General features: G+C 39.3%; 3 protein-coding genes and 1 pseudogene across 3 annotated transcripts; all 4 read left to right on the top strand.

Annotated features, from left to right (window-relative positions):
* LOC107880656 (wall-associated receptor kinase 2-like) lies at positions 1–1,378 on the top strand. The gene is made up of 2 exons (XM_016792696.2): positions 1–1,045; positions 1,167–1,378. The coding sequence occupies exons 1-2, from the start codon at positions 1–3 to the stop codon at positions 1,376–1,378; spliced, it is 1,257 nt and encodes a 418-aa protein (XP_016648182.2).
* Positions 1,379–1,432: 54 nt separating this feature from the next.
* Positions 1,433–6,752, top strand: LOC103325366 (wall-associated receptor kinase 3-like). Its single transcript, XM_016792695.2, has 6 exons — positions 1,433–2,585; positions 2,742–2,799; positions 3,666–4,562; positions 4,653–4,793; positions 5,018–6,203; positions 6,487–6,752. The coding sequence occupies exons 1-6, from the start codon at positions 1,494–1,496 to the stop codon at positions 6,494–6,496; spliced, it is 3,384 nt and encodes a 1,127-aa protein (XP_016648181.2). The 5' UTR covers positions 1,433–1,493; the 3' UTR covers positions 6,497–6,752.
* Positions 6,753–7,158: 406 nt separating this feature from the next.
* On the top strand, positions 7,159–10,377 carry LOC103325365 (wall-associated receptor kinase 1-like). The gene is made up of 3 exons (XM_008227530.2): positions 7,159–8,061; positions 8,199–8,378; positions 8,894–10,377. The coding sequence occupies exons 1-3, from the start codon at positions 7,188–7,190 to the stop codon at positions 10,123–10,125; spliced, it is 2,286 nt and encodes a 761-aa protein (XP_008225752.2). The 5' UTR covers positions 7,159–7,187; the 3' UTR covers positions 10,126–10,377.
* A 2,733-nt stretch (positions 10,378–13,110) lies between these two features.
* Positions 13,111–16,291, top strand: LOC103325362 (wall-associated receptor kinase 3 pseudogene; annotated as a pseudogene).
* Positions 16,292–16,890: the final 599 nt, after the last annotated feature.

The raw sequence follows: 16,890 nt of genomic DNA, 5'->3' as shown, positions 1-16,890 counted from the left end.
ATGGAAGGGATTTTCTTTCAGTCCTTACATGGGATGCCAATTATACGACTGATCTCATTGCTAATAATAGTTTTAGAGCTAGTGCTTGTATTGCCAATTAGCACATCATCAACAACAGCAGCAGCACATGATCATCAAGCCCTCCTGCCTCAGGCCTTGCTTGGCTGCTCTGACCGCTGTGGTAATCTCACAATTCCATATCCATTTGGCATCGCTCCAGGTTGCTACCGCAGCCCTGAGTTCTTCATCAACTGTACTACTACTCACGATGACGAAAACCCGGTACCATATTTGACAAAGAGATCAGGCAGTGCTTATGATCTCATTCAGCTCCGTGTCACTAACATCTCTCTTGAGGAGGGTGATATGCATGTTTTGCAGCCTGTCACTCGATCTTGCGGTGAAGATCAGAATGACACTGACGGTGTGCTCCTCCTGCCCCCTCCTTTCACCTTCTCTGAAGACAAAAACTATTTATTCGCCGTTGGATGTGGCACTATTGCAGTATTTCAAGGTTCCCGTCCAGGCCAAGGCCTAGATGGAAACACTACCTTGCCCCATATATATCGCTATTGCGTCACCTATTGTGATGACAATTCTGATGGAAATAACACTGACCCAGTAATTAACGACGACTCTTGCTCTGGCTTTGCCTGTTCCCTAGCTCAACTCCCTGCTGGAGTGCAAAATCTTACGGTGATGTTGACTCCCATTAGTAATATTAGTCGAACTCGACATAGAAAATGGTACGCTAAGTACCCGTGCAGGTACGCCTTTCTTGTGGAACAAAGCAAGTTCACATTCTCCCCCGGAACGAGTTTTGAGCAACTCAACAACACAAACCACCTTCCAGTGGTTGTCAATTGGGAAATCGGGGGTCATGGGACATGTGATGCTGCTCGAAAGAGCAAGAAGGACTTTGCTTGCAAGGGAAATAGCAAGTGTGTGGATTGGCCTAATGATAACATCCATGGCTCTACAGGTTACATTTGCAAGTGCAAGAAAGGTTACCAAGGGAACCCATACCATCCAGATGGCTGCCAAGGTGATCAAATCACAATGCAGAACATACTTATATACATGTGTATATAAATATTTAAATGTTGGGATCTTAGTTATCTGAGTAATTTGTGATGAAAGGGTTTAATTTTGTGATTTTGTTTCAGATATTGATGAGTGCAAGTCAAATCCCTGCCCTGTCGGAAAGTGCGTAAATACACCTGGGAGTCACTCTTGTTTATGTCCCAATGGCACCAAAGAAAGAAGTTGCAAAGAGAAATCAAAGGCCCTTCTCATGGTTATGGGTATGTGTTATATGTGTTTGACTAATAACATGGGATATTGGTTCTATGGTCATAGCACATTAAACACGCTATAGAAAATTATAGAATGAATGAAATACATTATAAATTCCAATTTGATAATGTTTAAGTGCAGGTATCAGTCTAATCTTGGTTTTACTTGTTGGAAGTTCAAGTTACATATGTTGGGGAATGAAGCAACGAAAGTACATCACACTCAAGGAAAAGTACTTTCGAGAAAATGGCGGTTTGTTGTTACAGCAACAGCTTGCTCATCATGGAGGTGAGGCAACCAGAATCTTTACTGCAGTGGAACTTGAAAAGGCTACAAACAATTACCATGATAGTAGAGTCCTTGGCAGAGGAGCTTATGGAGTAGTTTACAAAGGAATATTACCAGATAACAGAACCGTTGCCATAAAAAGGTCGAAAGTTGCTGCCCCAACTCAGAGTGAGCAGTTTGCTAATGAGTTGACTGTTCTTTCTCAAATCAATCATAAAAATGTGGTGAGGCTATTAGGCTGTTGTTTAGAGGCAGAAGTGCCTTTACTAGTTTATGAGTTCATCACCAATGACACTCTTTTTGAGCAGCTTCATGGTAAACAAAAGAAAGGATCATCGTTTGTATGGGAATTACGTTTGAAGATCGCAGCAGAAACTGCTGGAGCACTAGCATACTTGCACTCCTCCACTTTCATGCAAATCATACACAGAGATGTGAAAGCTATGAACATACTATTAGATGATAATTATACAGCAAAAGTGTCAGACTTTGGAGCTTCTGTATTGATTCCTCCAGATCAAACTCAAATAAAAACTTTGGTGCAAGGGACATTCGGATACTTAGACCCCGAATATCTTCATTCAAACCAACTAACAGAAAAGAGCGATGTTTATAGCTTTGGAGTTGTCCTAGCAGAGCTACTGACAAGCAAAGTGGCATTTTCTTATGACAGGTCTGAGGCAGAGAGAAGTCTAGCAAGACTTTTTGTTTGTGCAATGGAAGAAGAGCGCTTGGATCATATTCTTGATGGTGACATTGTCAATGAAGGAAATATTGAGACAGTAAGAAATGTGGCTCATCTCGCAAAAAAATGTTTAATGTTAAAAGGGGAGGAAAGACCTGCAATGAAAGAAGTAGCTATAGAGCTAGAGGGAATTATGAGAACTTTAGCAAACCACCATCCACGGGGAAAAAATGTTCAATTGCGTCCTGAAGACCAGACTTCAAATTTTCTGGGGTCACCTTCAAATGCTTCTGTTGCTGAATTTAGAATTGATTGTGTTTCTAGTGATCCTACTTTCTGTTGTCGAACGCATTCGAAGTCGTATTCAACCATTTAACTTGCAAGTTAATATGGCAATGCCAATCGTCACATCACCAAGGTGTTGCATAAGGGTGATGTATTTGTCTTTTCCATTGGACTTGTGCACTATCAGAGAAATGTAGGATCTGACTATGCTATTGCTATTGCAGCTCTCAGCAACCAACATACTGGTGTGGCTGCAATCTTTGGCTTTCTGTGCAGGCCTAATATGGCCAATTCATTCTTGTGATGCAAAGTCATTTTGGTACATGTATCAATTGCCTCCGTTCCCGATTCTAAATGAATAACTATAATTACAAAAAACATATGCAAGAAGACCAACCCCATTTAGTTATAAGGGGGTGTCATTTTAAGTTGATTTTGATTTTCCCCGATTATTTTGTGCTATTGATCATCAAGAAAAAAAATTGAGAGACAGATTATAAGAACTCTATCCCAACATTAATTGTATAGTAAATGGTTGCACTAGAAACTTTGCTTTACCGTGGCTGCACTACTAATTCAGATATGTGTTAATTTGAGAAACTAAACATAAATCCCAGGACAAATGGTGTTGCATTTTGATTGTGATCATATCTTTTCCTTTTAATTACTCAAGATCTGTTTCTTTTAATTACTCAATATCATTTTCATTTAATTACTCAAGATCGTTTCCTTTTAAAGATGCTTATTAAAGTCGATAAGGAGAATAGAACCATTTGATGGGATATTGAACATGTGTCTGGTCAGTATGGGTATCTCAGCAGGTCATGGAATATATTCTCCTAGGGGTTACATGGCTCAGCTTAATCACAGCCATTGATTTGATTTTGCGGTTGACACTCATTCCTACAGCCATTTAACCCCTTGCAACAGAGATGATCCTCTTCACATTTTTGCCCCAGCCACTTTATTTTGGCTAGTCCCAACTCAACTCCCAAACAAAACAAGACTATGAGGTTTTGCTTACATCCCTTACATGGGATGCTACTTATGCCACAGATCATCTCATTGCTAATACTAGGAGTACTAGTGGTGTTTGTATTACCAACAACAGCTGAAGCAGATCAAGCCCTCTTACCTCAAGCCCTGCATGGCTGCTCCGACCACTGCGGTAATGTCACAATTCCATATCCATTTGGCATGGCTAAAGGTTGTTACCGGGGACCTGAGTTCTTTATCAATTGTACGACGGGTACCACTCCCGACGAAGAACCAATACCATATTTGACAAAGAGATCAGGCACTGATAATCTCATTCAAATCCACGTTACTAACATCTCTCTTAAGGGTGAGTTGCATGTTTTGCAGCCCATAACCCGAGCTTGCGATGCAGATCTGAATGTCGGTTTGGAAACTGATCTCCCTCTGCCCCCTCCTTTCACCTTCTCCAATACCAAAAACAATTTTTTCACCATTGGTTGTGGCTCTTCAGGAAATCTTTTAGGCTTCCGTCCAGGCCTTGGCCTAGACGGACACACCTTGTCCAATATCCATCGCTATTGCTTCACCTTTTGTGACGATAATTCTTCAGGCAATGACACCGACCTAGTAATTACTGACGACTCTTGCTCTGGCTTTGCCTGTTCCCTGTCTTCACTCCCTAGTGGGGTGCAATATATTTCTATTATATTGAGTCGCAGTATTCCTACCAACTGGGACTCTAGCTACCCGTGTAGGTATGCCTTCCTTGCCGAAAAAAGCGAGTTCACATTCTCCCCAAACACAAGTTTTCAGCAACTCAGCAACACAAGTCACCTTCCAGTTGTTGTCAATTGGGAAATTGGGGATCATGGTCCATGTGATTTAGAACAAAGGAGCAAGCTTGTTGACTTTGCTTGCAAGGGAAACAGCACATGCATAAATTGGCCCAATGTCATCCGGCCTACAGGTTACATTTGCCAGTGCAAGGAAGGTTACCAAGGAAACCCATACCTTCCAGATGGTTGCCAAGGTGATGAGATGAGATCATCTTAGTGATTTTTTGTTGTTCTATTTTAAATATTTTATAAATTGGGTTATAAAATGTGACATGTTTTTTCAGATATCGATGAGTGCAAGTCAAACCCCTGCTATGCTGGAAGTTGTGTAAATACACCTGGAAATTACTCTTGTATATGTCCCAATGGCATGAAAGGAAAAAGTTGCAAAGATAAATCAAAGACGATTGTTATCATTGTTATGGGTATGTATTGTTTATTTAACTAGTGAATTAATCTGAATATATTGCTTTTTTCAATAATTTGAGCTTAAAATAGAGAGCAGTACATATATACAGAAAAAGATAGATTAAGTAAAACACACTTCTTGCAACCAATCTTATTTTAAACATCCTGCCCCATGAAAAGTATAGAATGAAAAAAAAAAAAAATTATGAAATCCAGTTGGGTATGTTTCACTTATGTGCAGGAATTAGTGTCATCTTAGCTTTACTGGTTGGAAGTTCATGCTCTATATATTGGGGGATGAAGCAGCGAAGGTACATCAAACTCAAAGAAAAGTACTTTCAAGACAATGGTGGTTTATTGTTGCAACAAAAGCTTGCTAATCATGGGATTGAGACAACCAGAATCTTTTGTGCAGAAGAACTTGAAAAGGCCACAAACAATTACGATGACGGTGGGGTCCTTGGCAAAGGATCTTATGGAATAGTTTACAAAGGAATTTTACCAAATAACAGAACTGTTGCCATTAAGAAGTCCAAAATTGGTGCTCCAACCCAGAGTGAGCAGTTTGTTAATGAGTTGGTTGTTCTTTCTGAAATCAACCACAGAAATGTGGTGAGGCTGTTAGGTTGTTGTTTAGAGACAGAAGTGCCATTACTAGTTTACGAGTTCATCACCAATGGCACTCTTTTTGAGCATGTTCATGGTAAAGAGAACAAAAGATCATCGCTTACATGGGAATTACGATTGAAGATTGCTGCAGAAACTGCAGGAGCTCTAGCATATTTACACTCCTCCACTTTCATGCAAATCATACACCGAGATGTTAAAGCCACGAATATACTTTTAGATGAAAATTACACGGCGAAAGTGTCAGACTTTGGAGCTTCAGTATTGATTCCTTTAGATCAAACTGAAATTGTAACTTTCGTGGAGGGAACACTTGGATACTTAGACCCTGCATATCTCCAATCGAACCAACTAACAGAAAAGAGTGATGTTTATAGCTTTGGAGTTGTGCTAGCAGAACTATTGACAAGCAAAGTGGCATTTTCATACGATAGGCCTGAGTCAGAGAGAAGCCTAGCAAGAATGTTTGTTTGTGCAGTAGAAGAAGAGCGCCTAAATCATATTCTTGATGGTGACATAGTCAGTGAAGGAAATATTGAGACAGTAAGAAATGTGGCCCGTCTCGCAAAAAGATGTCTAAAGTTAAAAGGGGAGGAAAGGCCTACAATGAGAGAAGTAGCTACAGAGCTCGAGGGAATGAGAATTATGGCAAATCATCCTTGGGGAACTAATGCTGATGACAATTTGGGTCCCGAAGATCAGACTTCCCTTTCGCTGGGGTCACCTTCAAACACTTCCGATGATGACATTAGAGGTGATTGTGGTCCTTGTACCACAATTACTACTGGTACAACTAGCAGGTATGGCAGAATGCAAATTGAGATGTTAATCATGTCATTAATTGATTGAATTGTTGATTTTTATCTATATGAAAACTTTTTCCGGGTGTACATAAAATACCAGATATATCCTGTTCAAATTAAGTTTTTCTCTTGGTATCAGTTGTAAATTTTTGAAGGAAAAATTAACATTAACTAGAGAGATTTGAAGGAACATGAACTAGTTGCTACATTGTTGATGTTAGGAGGTACTATTGTGTTTAAGTAATTTTTATATAAACTCTGATTCTTGTTGCTGCTGCAGGAGTATTTAGAAGACACTGTCTATATGCATAAAGGGTGTGTTTGAGATTTTGGATTGGTAGCTAAGCATGACAAAAACAGCCCAACGAATTGAAACCGCTACAAATTGTTGAAGCCCCAAACACAAAAGATAGGAACACGCAAAGACGGCAGGTACCATGCCCATCTCTGGCGAAGACTTTTCGAATTGACTTGTTCCTGGTGATGTAGTATTATATGAATTGTAAACGCATATGTGGTGTTTATTATTATTCATTGCAATTTTTCTTTGCGTGTTGCAATAATATAATGTAAATGGTTAGAAATATATATATATATATATATATATTATGCATCTGAGGTCTTGATCATAATAGAGATGCCCACGCCTCCGACGTCTCACCGTGGACTTAGACTCAGCCAAGAAGGTCAGGAAAAATAAACATTAATAGATGCAGCAATCAACCTTTTTCCTCTAATTTGCACTTATTACTAAAGAAAAGCTTTCCTATCACTATCACCGGTTGTCTACACCCATGTGTCAATTGAACGAAACGAGACGAATATCTATAACACCAAGTACACCTAAAAATTTCTCCATTGACCAAATCTCTTCACTACAACTACTTCGCCTATATAGCCGAAAGAAAATGGTCTCACACTAGACAAGACATTATACAATTATACAAAATGGTCTCACACTACTGCTTAATCGGGGTGCTTATGCCACTCTCATTGCTAATTGCACAAGCAACTGCAACAAATGGAGCTCAATTAGCCCGCCCTAACTGCCCTGACAACTGTGGTAATCTCAGAATTCCATACCCATTTGGGGTTAGAGAAAATTGTTACTTGAACTCTTCCTTTTTTATCAATTGTACTCGTGACGAATCCAGGGAACCCCAAATAGTACCATATTGGGGAAATAGTGGCATCATTGTTTCTAACATCTCACTTGAAGAGGCTGAGCTGCAAATATTGCAGTTTGTAGCCAAAGATTGTTATAACCAGCTGGGCAACCAAACCTACAACAACAACCCTTGGTTTTCAGTGCCTCCTTTCACCATCTCCCATGCCAAAAACAAGTTCATAGCTGTTGGCTGTGACACCATTGCTATTTTCCAAGGCTACCGCGCTTTCCCAAATGACCAAGAAAGTTACTTGGCCGGGTGTATGTCCTTATGTGATAGCCTTGACAGCATTGAATATGAGGACTCTTGCTCCGGAATTGGGTGCTGCCAAACTAACATCCCCAGTGGGCTGCAAAATCTAACTGTGACATTGTCTAGCACTTACAATCATACCAAAATAGTAGGGGACTTGAGCAACTGCAGTTACGCTTTCCTTGTGGAAGAAACACAGTTCAAATTCTCCAATTCAAGTTTTCAACAACTGGAGAGCATAACAGAACTTCCAGCGGTTCTTAATTGGGCAATTGGGGAGGATCCAGATCCATGTAATACGGCTCAAAAGAGGAAGGATTTTGCATGTAAAGCAAATAGCAAGTGTGTCAACCTAGTCGGTCGCTCTGCTGGTTACATTTGTCAGTGCTTGCAGGGCTACCATGGCAACCCATATCTTCCAGATGGCTGCGAAGGTTAGAACACTTTAAATTTGTTTAAAGACATGCCGGCACGCACGCACACACATGTAAAAACGTAACAAGGAATTTAAAGATGCATAAGTATGTGTTGGGTTGTAATGTATTATGTAAATGCTTTCTGTTCTTACCAGATATTGATGAGTGCATGATCACGAGCCCCTGCAGTGGGACGTGCATAAATGTACCTGGAAATTATACCTGTGGATGTCCACAAGGGTACAAAGGCGATGGCATGAAAAATGGAACCGGCTGCACCAAAGAGAATCCCATTCAATCAAAGAACCGTAGTCTTCTGCTTATTCTTTCAATGAGTATGTTTTCTTGCTCCTTTAGATCTTTAAAATTAAAGCTTAAACAAACCCAAATTCAAAATAATTAGGGGAATAGTTTCACGGTGATGCATACTATATACTCTTATATGCTTAAATCTCAACATCTATTTACTTCAGTCAAACTTTTGAGCTGAAACAGAGAAAGCTCTGTTTTGAAGCTCTGTTTTTAAGAAGCTCTGTTTTTAGGAAGTTCTATTCTTAAGGTTCTGTTTTTATGAAGCTTCTAAGAGAGTGAGAAAAATGTCAAGTGTGTTGAGGTTTTGGGAAAGATTGAAATTAGAGTAAAAATTTTAGCGGGAGAGATGGAGCATGTTTTTGTTAAAGGCGTCACCACATAATTCTCTCTCACTTTAAAACCTATGAAGCTATTAGGTTTGTACAAGTATTCTAATACCATGATGTTTTCCTTCAACATACCAAAATGAGTTTTAACATCTTGCCCAATGGAATTAGAGAATCCAATATGGTCCTTATGTTTAACTTCTAACGTGCAGGTATCGGTGTAGGCCTCTTAGTTTTACTGGTTGGAAGTTCATGGCCGATATATTGGGGAATAAAGAAACGAAAGTACATCGAACTTAAAGAGAAGTACTTCAATGAAAATGGCGGCTTACTGTTACAACAACAACTTGCTAGTTATCACGGGGTTGAGAGCGTAGAGACGACCAAGATTTTTACTGCAGAAGAACTAGAGAAGGCCACAGACAATTACCATGAGAGTAGAATTCTTGGTGAAGGGGGTTATGGAATCGTTTACAAAGGAATACTTGCAGATAAAAAAGTGGTTGCCATAAAGAAGTCAAAAGTTGGTGTCCCAACCCAGAAAGAGCAGTTTGTTAATGAGGTGATTGTTCTATCTCAAATCAATCACAGAAATGTAGTGAGGCTTCTGGGTTGCTGTTTAGAGACACCAGTGCCTTTGCTAGTTTATGAATACATCACCAATGGCACTCTTTTTGATTGCATTCATGGTAAAAAAGGCGAAGGGTCCTCACTTGCATGGGAATTACGATTGAAGATTGCAGCTGAAACTGCAGGAGCATTGGCATATTTACACTCCTCTACTTCCACATCAATCATACATCGAGATGTGAAAGCAATGAATATACTGTTAGATGACAATTACACGGCAAAAGTGTCGGATTTTGGTGCTTCGCGCTTAGTTCCTATGGATCAAACTCAAGTAACAACTCTAGTGCAAGGGACACACGGATACTTAGATCCTGAATACTTCCATTCTAACCAACTAACACAAAAGAGTGATGTCTATAGTTTTGGAGTTGTCCTGATGGAGCTACTAACAAGCAAAGTAGCGCTTTCTTTTGCCAGGCCTGAGTCAGAGAGAAACCTAGCAAGCTTATTTGTTTGTTCAATGAAGGAAGATGGCTTGAACCGAATTTTGGACGATACCCTATTCAGTGAAGGAAATATTGAGACCCTAAAAAATGTAGCGAATCTCGCCGAAAGATGTGTCAGTTTAAAAGGGGAGGAAAGACCTACCATGAAAGAGGTAGCCTCAGAGCTAGAGGGGATGAGAATAATGGCAAAGCATTCATGGGAAAGTTCTAATTTCTGTCCTGAAGAGACTGTGCACTTGCTCGGGTCACCTTCAAACACGAATTCTGTGGATGTTAGAGGTGATTGTGGTTCTAGTACTACTGGTGCAACTTATGGGCATGACAGCATGCAAATCCAAATGTTAATGTCATATAATGATGGGAGATAATTAAAACGTGATGCAGTGAAGGATGTAAATATTGTAAGAACTATATGAACCAAGGTTAGAATAGAAGTAATGTACATAGATGTATTGCAGGAACTACTACATGTGTGGTGTTTGCTTTTTTTCTTTGGTTACTTATAGCTCCAAGAACGTGACTGTTTATTCTTGCGAAGGCTATTCATGTTGATAAAGGGCGTTATCAACCTCCCTTTCATATTGTAACTAAGTAGTAATAACTGCCAGAACCATATGCAAGAAAACCAACTCCACCCTAATGTAATGGGATTCTTCTTAAGTTGATTTTCCTGCTGCTTTCGCACTACTGTTGTGAAGGGGAAAAGATCACAACTAATGGGAATGAGCTTTTATAATGAGAGGGTAATGTTGAGGGCTAATAAGCATAAAAGCCCGAATACAAGGCTAGAATATGTTTAATTAACTAATTTATAGTATGAAGAAATCAAACATAACATGCGATCTGTATGAACCAAAACTAAGGATGAATATTAGCCAAAAGAGGTAAAGTTCTGATATGGTTGAGCTGCTAAAAATATGGAATGTGAACCAGACTGGTAGAGTATGTAATTGGTTAATTAGGAGAATGATAAGGCTCAAATCGGTTGACGAGTTGTTCGGGCACCATGAGTATGACAAGGTGTGTATGTGTTAGGCCGTTAAACAAGTACAAAATGATTTTGTCTCATTGCTTGACTTTGCACGCATTGACTCTTAATTACTATGATCATGATGAAGAGGAAAACTATGGACAAGTACAATGATTATATATATATATATGGTCGTAATCAAAGGTACAGTCCCAACATTAATTATTGTATTGTTATGGCTGAACTAGAAACTGTGGTTTACCTTAGTGAATTAACATTAAACCTATACTAAATGGGATTACATTTTGATTTGGAGGGGAGAGTATTACACTTCAAATTTGGAGTGGGAAATAAACATTTAACCTCATACTAAACGGGATTACATTTTGATTGAGGTATCTTTTCAATTAAATTACTAAAGATCTCTTCCCCTAAGAACTAGTAAAAATCTTTTCCTTCAAATTCCAAAGATGATTATAGTAATTCTTAGCACCAAAGCAATGGATTGGTCAAATGGGAGATGAGCTGATTGAGATAAATTAGGAGTTTCCATAAATAAAAAACATCCAGCCATTAGTTTGATCGTGGGTTTGACATGAAAGATCTCATTCTTACTGCAATATTCTTCATTTTTTAGCCTTTACTTTCTTTCATTTGTCTAGGCAACTCAACTCTCTCAATTCTGCTCCCAAAAACCAAAACAAGACATGGAAGGGGTTTGCTTTCAGTCCTTACATGGGAATCCAATTATGCAACTGATCTCATTGCTAGCAATAGTTCTAGAGCTAGTGTTTGTATTAGCTATTAGTACATCATCAACAGCAGCAGTAGGAGATGATCATCGAGCCCTCTTGCATCAAGCCCTGCCTGGCTGCTCTGACCACTGTGGCAACATCACAATCCCATATCCATTCGGCATGGCTAGAGGTTGTTATCACCGACCTGAGTTTTTTATCAATTGTACTGCTACCACTACTAAAAAAAGTGGCAATAGTTACCATTTTGTCACCAATTTTGGTGACTGTTGTAGGGGTTACTAAAGGTTTTAGTCACTAAAAAAAGCAAAAAAGGTGAATGAAAGCCTTTTTAGTCACCAAAAAAGTCAAAAAAGGTGACTAAAGCCTTTAGTAACCCCCACAACAGTCACCAAAATTGATAACAAAATGGTGACTGGTGCCACTTTTTTTTTGTAGTGTACTCCTACTACCACTACCAATATTAATTTTAAAGATGTTGGCCAACCCGAACCCTCAATAGGGCCAATCCCATATTTGATGATGGATAATCACACTTCTCTAAGGGTTACTAACATCTCACTTGACGGTAAGTTGCACGTTTTGCAGCCTATAGCCCGAAAGTGTATTGGTGATGAATATCAGACCAACAGTTCCCTCTACTTGCCCGATTCCTTCACCATCTCTGATACAAAAAACAAGTTCTTCGCCATCGGATGTGGTACTGCAGCAAGTTTTGAAGGTAGGCGCTGTAGCCCAAAACTTGGCCACGGAGGCCCTGGCAAAGAAAGACATTTACATGCATCTGGCTACTCTTTTGCCTTATGCAACGACGACACTACTGAGAACAAGGATGACTCTTGCTCTGGGGACGGATGTGGCCAAGCTTACATCCCTAGTGGATTGTTCCAGTTTGAGATGGTATTGGAGCTATGGTACTCTAATAATTTATACTCATGCAGCTATGGCTTCTTTGTGGAACAAGGCGAGTTCACATTCTCCCCCGACATAAGTTTGCAACAACTCAACAAGACTAGCCACCTTCCTTTGGTTCTCAATTGGGAAATTGGGGATCATGGCCCATGCAGTTCAGCTAATAACAGCATGGATTTTGCATGCAAGGGAAATAGCACGTGATTCAGTTGGCCCAACATCAATGGCTGGTCTACTGGTTACATTTGCCGGTGCTTGCCAGGCTACCAAGGAAACCCATACCACCCAGATGGTTGCCAAGATGATCATGATGATCGGATCATCAAATCATCTACTTTGTTACATATATGTTGGGATTTTAATCAATTAATTACCACTTACACAAATGTGTGGTCATGAATTAAGTGGTATAATCTTGTGATGTCCTTCAGATATTGATGAGTGCAAGTCAGAGGCTTGCGAAAGTGACGTAAGGTGTGTAAACTTACCTGGGAGTTTCTCGTCTTCCATGTTTCTTCGGCATGAAAGGGACAAGTTGCAATCACATGCCAAAGAGTACGACTCCCATGTATCTCATTATTGTTACTATTATAGTTACGTATGTCTATTTAAACATCCTGCCCCATGCCCCCCATGAGAATTAAATTAATGAAATCCATTATATATAAAATTCAACACCTTGTTATGTTACACTAGTATGGGCAGCTATAGGTGTCATGTTGGTTTTACTCGTCGGATCTGCATGGTCCCTATGCTGGGGAATGAAGCAACGAAAGTACATCAAGCTCAAAGAAAAGTACTTTGAAGAAAATGGTGGTTTCTTGTTACAACATAAGCTTGCTAGTCATCATGTGGTTGAGACAACCAGGATCTTTACTGCAGAAGAGCTGGACAAAGCCACAAACAATTATCATGACAGTAGAGTCCTTGGGAAAGGATCTTATGGAATAGTGTACAAAGGAATATTACCAGATAAGAAAATGGTTGCCATAAAAAAGTCCAGAATTGCTGCCCCAACCCAGACCGAGCAGTTTGTTAATGAGTTGGTTGTTCTTTCTCAAATCAACCATAGAAATGTGGTGAGGCTATTAGGTTGTTGTTTAGAGTCAGAAGTGCCCTTACTAGTTTACGAGTTCATCACCAACGGCACTCTTTTTGAGCACATTCATGGTGAGAGGAGCAGAGGATCATCGCTTGTGTAGGAATTGTGATTGAAGATTGCAGCAGAAACTGCAGGAGCACTAGCATACTTACACTCATCCACTTTTATGCAAATCATACACCGAGATGTTAAAGCTGTGAATATATATTAGATGACAATTACACGACAAAAGTGTCAGACTTTGGAGCTTCAGTATTGATTCCTCTACATCAAACTCAAGTTGTAACTTTGGTGCAAGGGACACTTGGATACTTAGACCCTGAGTATCTCCACTCAAACCAACTAACAGAGGAGTGATGTCTATAGCTTCGGAGTTGTCCTTGTAGAGCTATTGACAAGCAAAAGTGGCAATTTCTTATGATAGGCCTGAGGCAGAGAGAAGTCTAGCAAGACTGTTTGTTTGTGCAATGGAAGAAGATCGCTTGGAACGTATTCTTGATTGTCACATAGTCAACAAACCGAATATTGAGACAGTAAGAAATGTGGCCCGTCTTGCGAAAAGATGTTTAAGGTTAAACGGGGAGGAAGGGCCGACCATGAAAGACGTAGCTATGGAGCTAGAGGGAATGAGAATAGTGGCAAACCATCCATGGGAAAGTAATGTTAATTTGCGTTCAGAAGATCAGACTTTGCTCTTGTCGTGGCCACCTTCAGACGCTTCTGTTGCTGACTTTAGAGATGATTCTGGTTCTACTGGCACAACTTCTGGTACAACTAGCAGGTATGCTACCATGCAAATTGAAATGTCATATGATGATTATATTAGTTTGTTCTTATTTGCTAGTTAGTGATCATAACTTTTTGTTGGACAAACAAGAATTTTTTTTCAACAAATTAATTTGAAAACTAATAATCACAGTGCCGGTGATTAATGGTCTAGCTTGCAAAGGATCCAAAGTCAGCTGAAGCCACTGAATTTTTATTGAGTGGACTTTCTTTCGCAGGCAGCCTTGAATTTGATCGTTTGTAACACATGAAAGATTGCAGCAAGTTTAGGGTAATGCCTCAACCATTGAACCCCGAAAATCATCACATAAGGAAGGACTTGCCAACGAGATTAATTCGTGAACCCAAATACTGCAAAGTGTTGTGAAGCCCCCAAATACAATCGGCAGGAACTAACAAAGACTGCAGGTAGTCTGTGGCAAAGACTTGACCAATTGACTTGTTGCTGGTGACCATTTATATAGCATGTCGGAATAATATAAAATGCATATGGTTAGAAATATGTACGTGATACCATGGACTTGTTGCTGGTCCCCGTGATATCATGGACTCAGATCTATCTTTATTTAACAATTTGTGCAAGAAAAGTAGCGAATGTTAAAATAAATAATTAAAGCAACAAGAACACAATCAACAATTGAACAAAAACATAAGGAACTCAAAACATAATTGGCTATACTATTTCAAAATAATAATAATAAGGGAAAAAAAGGCACCCCACAAAAAGGCAAGTATAGCCGAGCGGCTATACTATTTTCCGGGCTCACTGCACTGAATCACTTCCCATCAAAGTCTTCAAGTTCATGGCCTAAAAAGAGGTGGGCAATTCCTCATTTGAGCTCTCATAGCGCCTCCCAAGAATCACTTCCCATCAAAGTCTTCAAGTTCATGGCCTAAAAAGAGGTGGGCAATTCCTCATTTGAGCTCTCATGGTGCCTCCCAAGAAATAAAAAAAAAAACAAGAAAGATAGGAAATTGAAGAAAAACTTGAGCTAGGTTCCAGTCGAGCCTAAAGCTGCAGACTCTGACTGGTGGGATAGTTTCTTCAACCCAAGGTTTTTCTTTTCCTAAGCTCAGTCTCCAATTACTCTGCTTCCTGCTTTTTAGTGGAATGCATTCAGATTATTTGTAGTTTGAAGTAAATTATCTTTATATTTTGTTTATTTTGGAAAATCTATGATGCACAGACATCTAGAACATGTGGTGGATTTTGTTCTGTAATGTTAAATTCGGTAATAATGTTCATAATTAGAGCTCAAAACCTATCAACTGTGCTTTTAGGCTGTTGGAAAAATCGGCCTACGCACTAGGCGTGTCTAGGCGGGTCCCTTTTTTTTCCCCCTAACTTTAGCTAAATTATGAAATCGCTTCACTTTCTGATGGCCGCTATACGAAAACTAGCTTTTGATTATGTGTTTTGCATCCTGAAAATAGAAAGATGTGGTCAAAAAGTTATTACTAGAGGGAGCAATAGAGATTTTAGCCTGTAAAAGTAGTATGTAATTGTTAGGAATCCGGTTTGGCCTAAGTTGGATGAGTAGTTGGAAATCCTGACTGAATCAGACTTGGGGAATATTCAGACACAACAACACATAGTCGGGCTTTGCTTGTTGTCATAGACTAAGAAGCAGCAATTCACCTTTGGAAGGTTGACAAGTTGACTTTGTTGTCTGCATGAGTTCCTTTATGGGCATCGTTTTTTGCAGCGTTGAAATTGGACTAGGTCTTAATGATACGTATCGTTATTGCGTGTTACGGCAACACTAAATCTAACAACTTAAAACTACACATTAGAACTAATATTTCTTGTCTCTTCTGTGTAGGTTGCAATATCTGTGATCAGGGTACATTTGTTTGTGGCAAGGCCAAGGACTTTTGTTCAAGGTAACCTTCCGAATTCCATGGTATACAGAAATGTTGATCAGTATCCCAATGCAAGCAATGTTCCTGGAATTGTCATAGTTGAGATTGATGCTCCCATATTTACTTTGCAAATACCAAATACTTAAGAGAAAGGTACTAATTAATTAAACTTGAACACACTCTTGCACGTTATAATCAAATCTAAAAATAACAATTTGAAAGTTGACCCAAAGTCCTACTTGTTTTCAGGATTACAAAGGTGGATAAATGATGAGGAAAATAGGGTCATATCTGCAGGGGAAACTAGCTGACAATATGTGATATTTAATATGACCGGTAATTAAGGGAAACAAATAGTGCATATATATAAAGAAACTTATAAGTTTATAAGCTTCTTTTTTTTCTTTTTTTGGGGTCCAACAAATAAACTTACCAGCTTGTGGACATTAGCTTTTTGTTTCTGTTTTGTAATCTTTAATTTCTTTCTGATGTGCCCCTCTCAATTAAGTCCCATTTGTCTCAATGAATTGTCCAGCAATGCATGAGCATTTGGGAATGTGCAGGTGAAAATGTCCCACACATTAGAAAATTAACAAAAAATGAAATGGTTTATAAGGAGTTGGGTTACTCCTACCATTGCCAATTAATTTTGAGGTGAAACCGCAACTTTCTTCAAGCATAACAAGTTGTAGATGGTGACCCTCATGTTTGTGGTGTTGGTTAGACAAGTCTGCTTTGAGTATTA

This window comes from Prunus mume, linkage group LG3, assembly GCF_029339155.1.
Source record: "Prunus mume cultivar Tortuosa linkage group LG3, ASM2933915v1, whole genome shotgun sequence".
Classification (NCBI taxonomy): domain Eukaryota; kingdom Viridiplantae; phylum Streptophyta; class Magnoliopsida; order Rosales; family Rosaceae; genus Prunus; species Prunus mume.
Note: the sequence above shows the minus strand (reverse complement) of the source record. Positions and strands in the feature narration are given on the sequence as shown.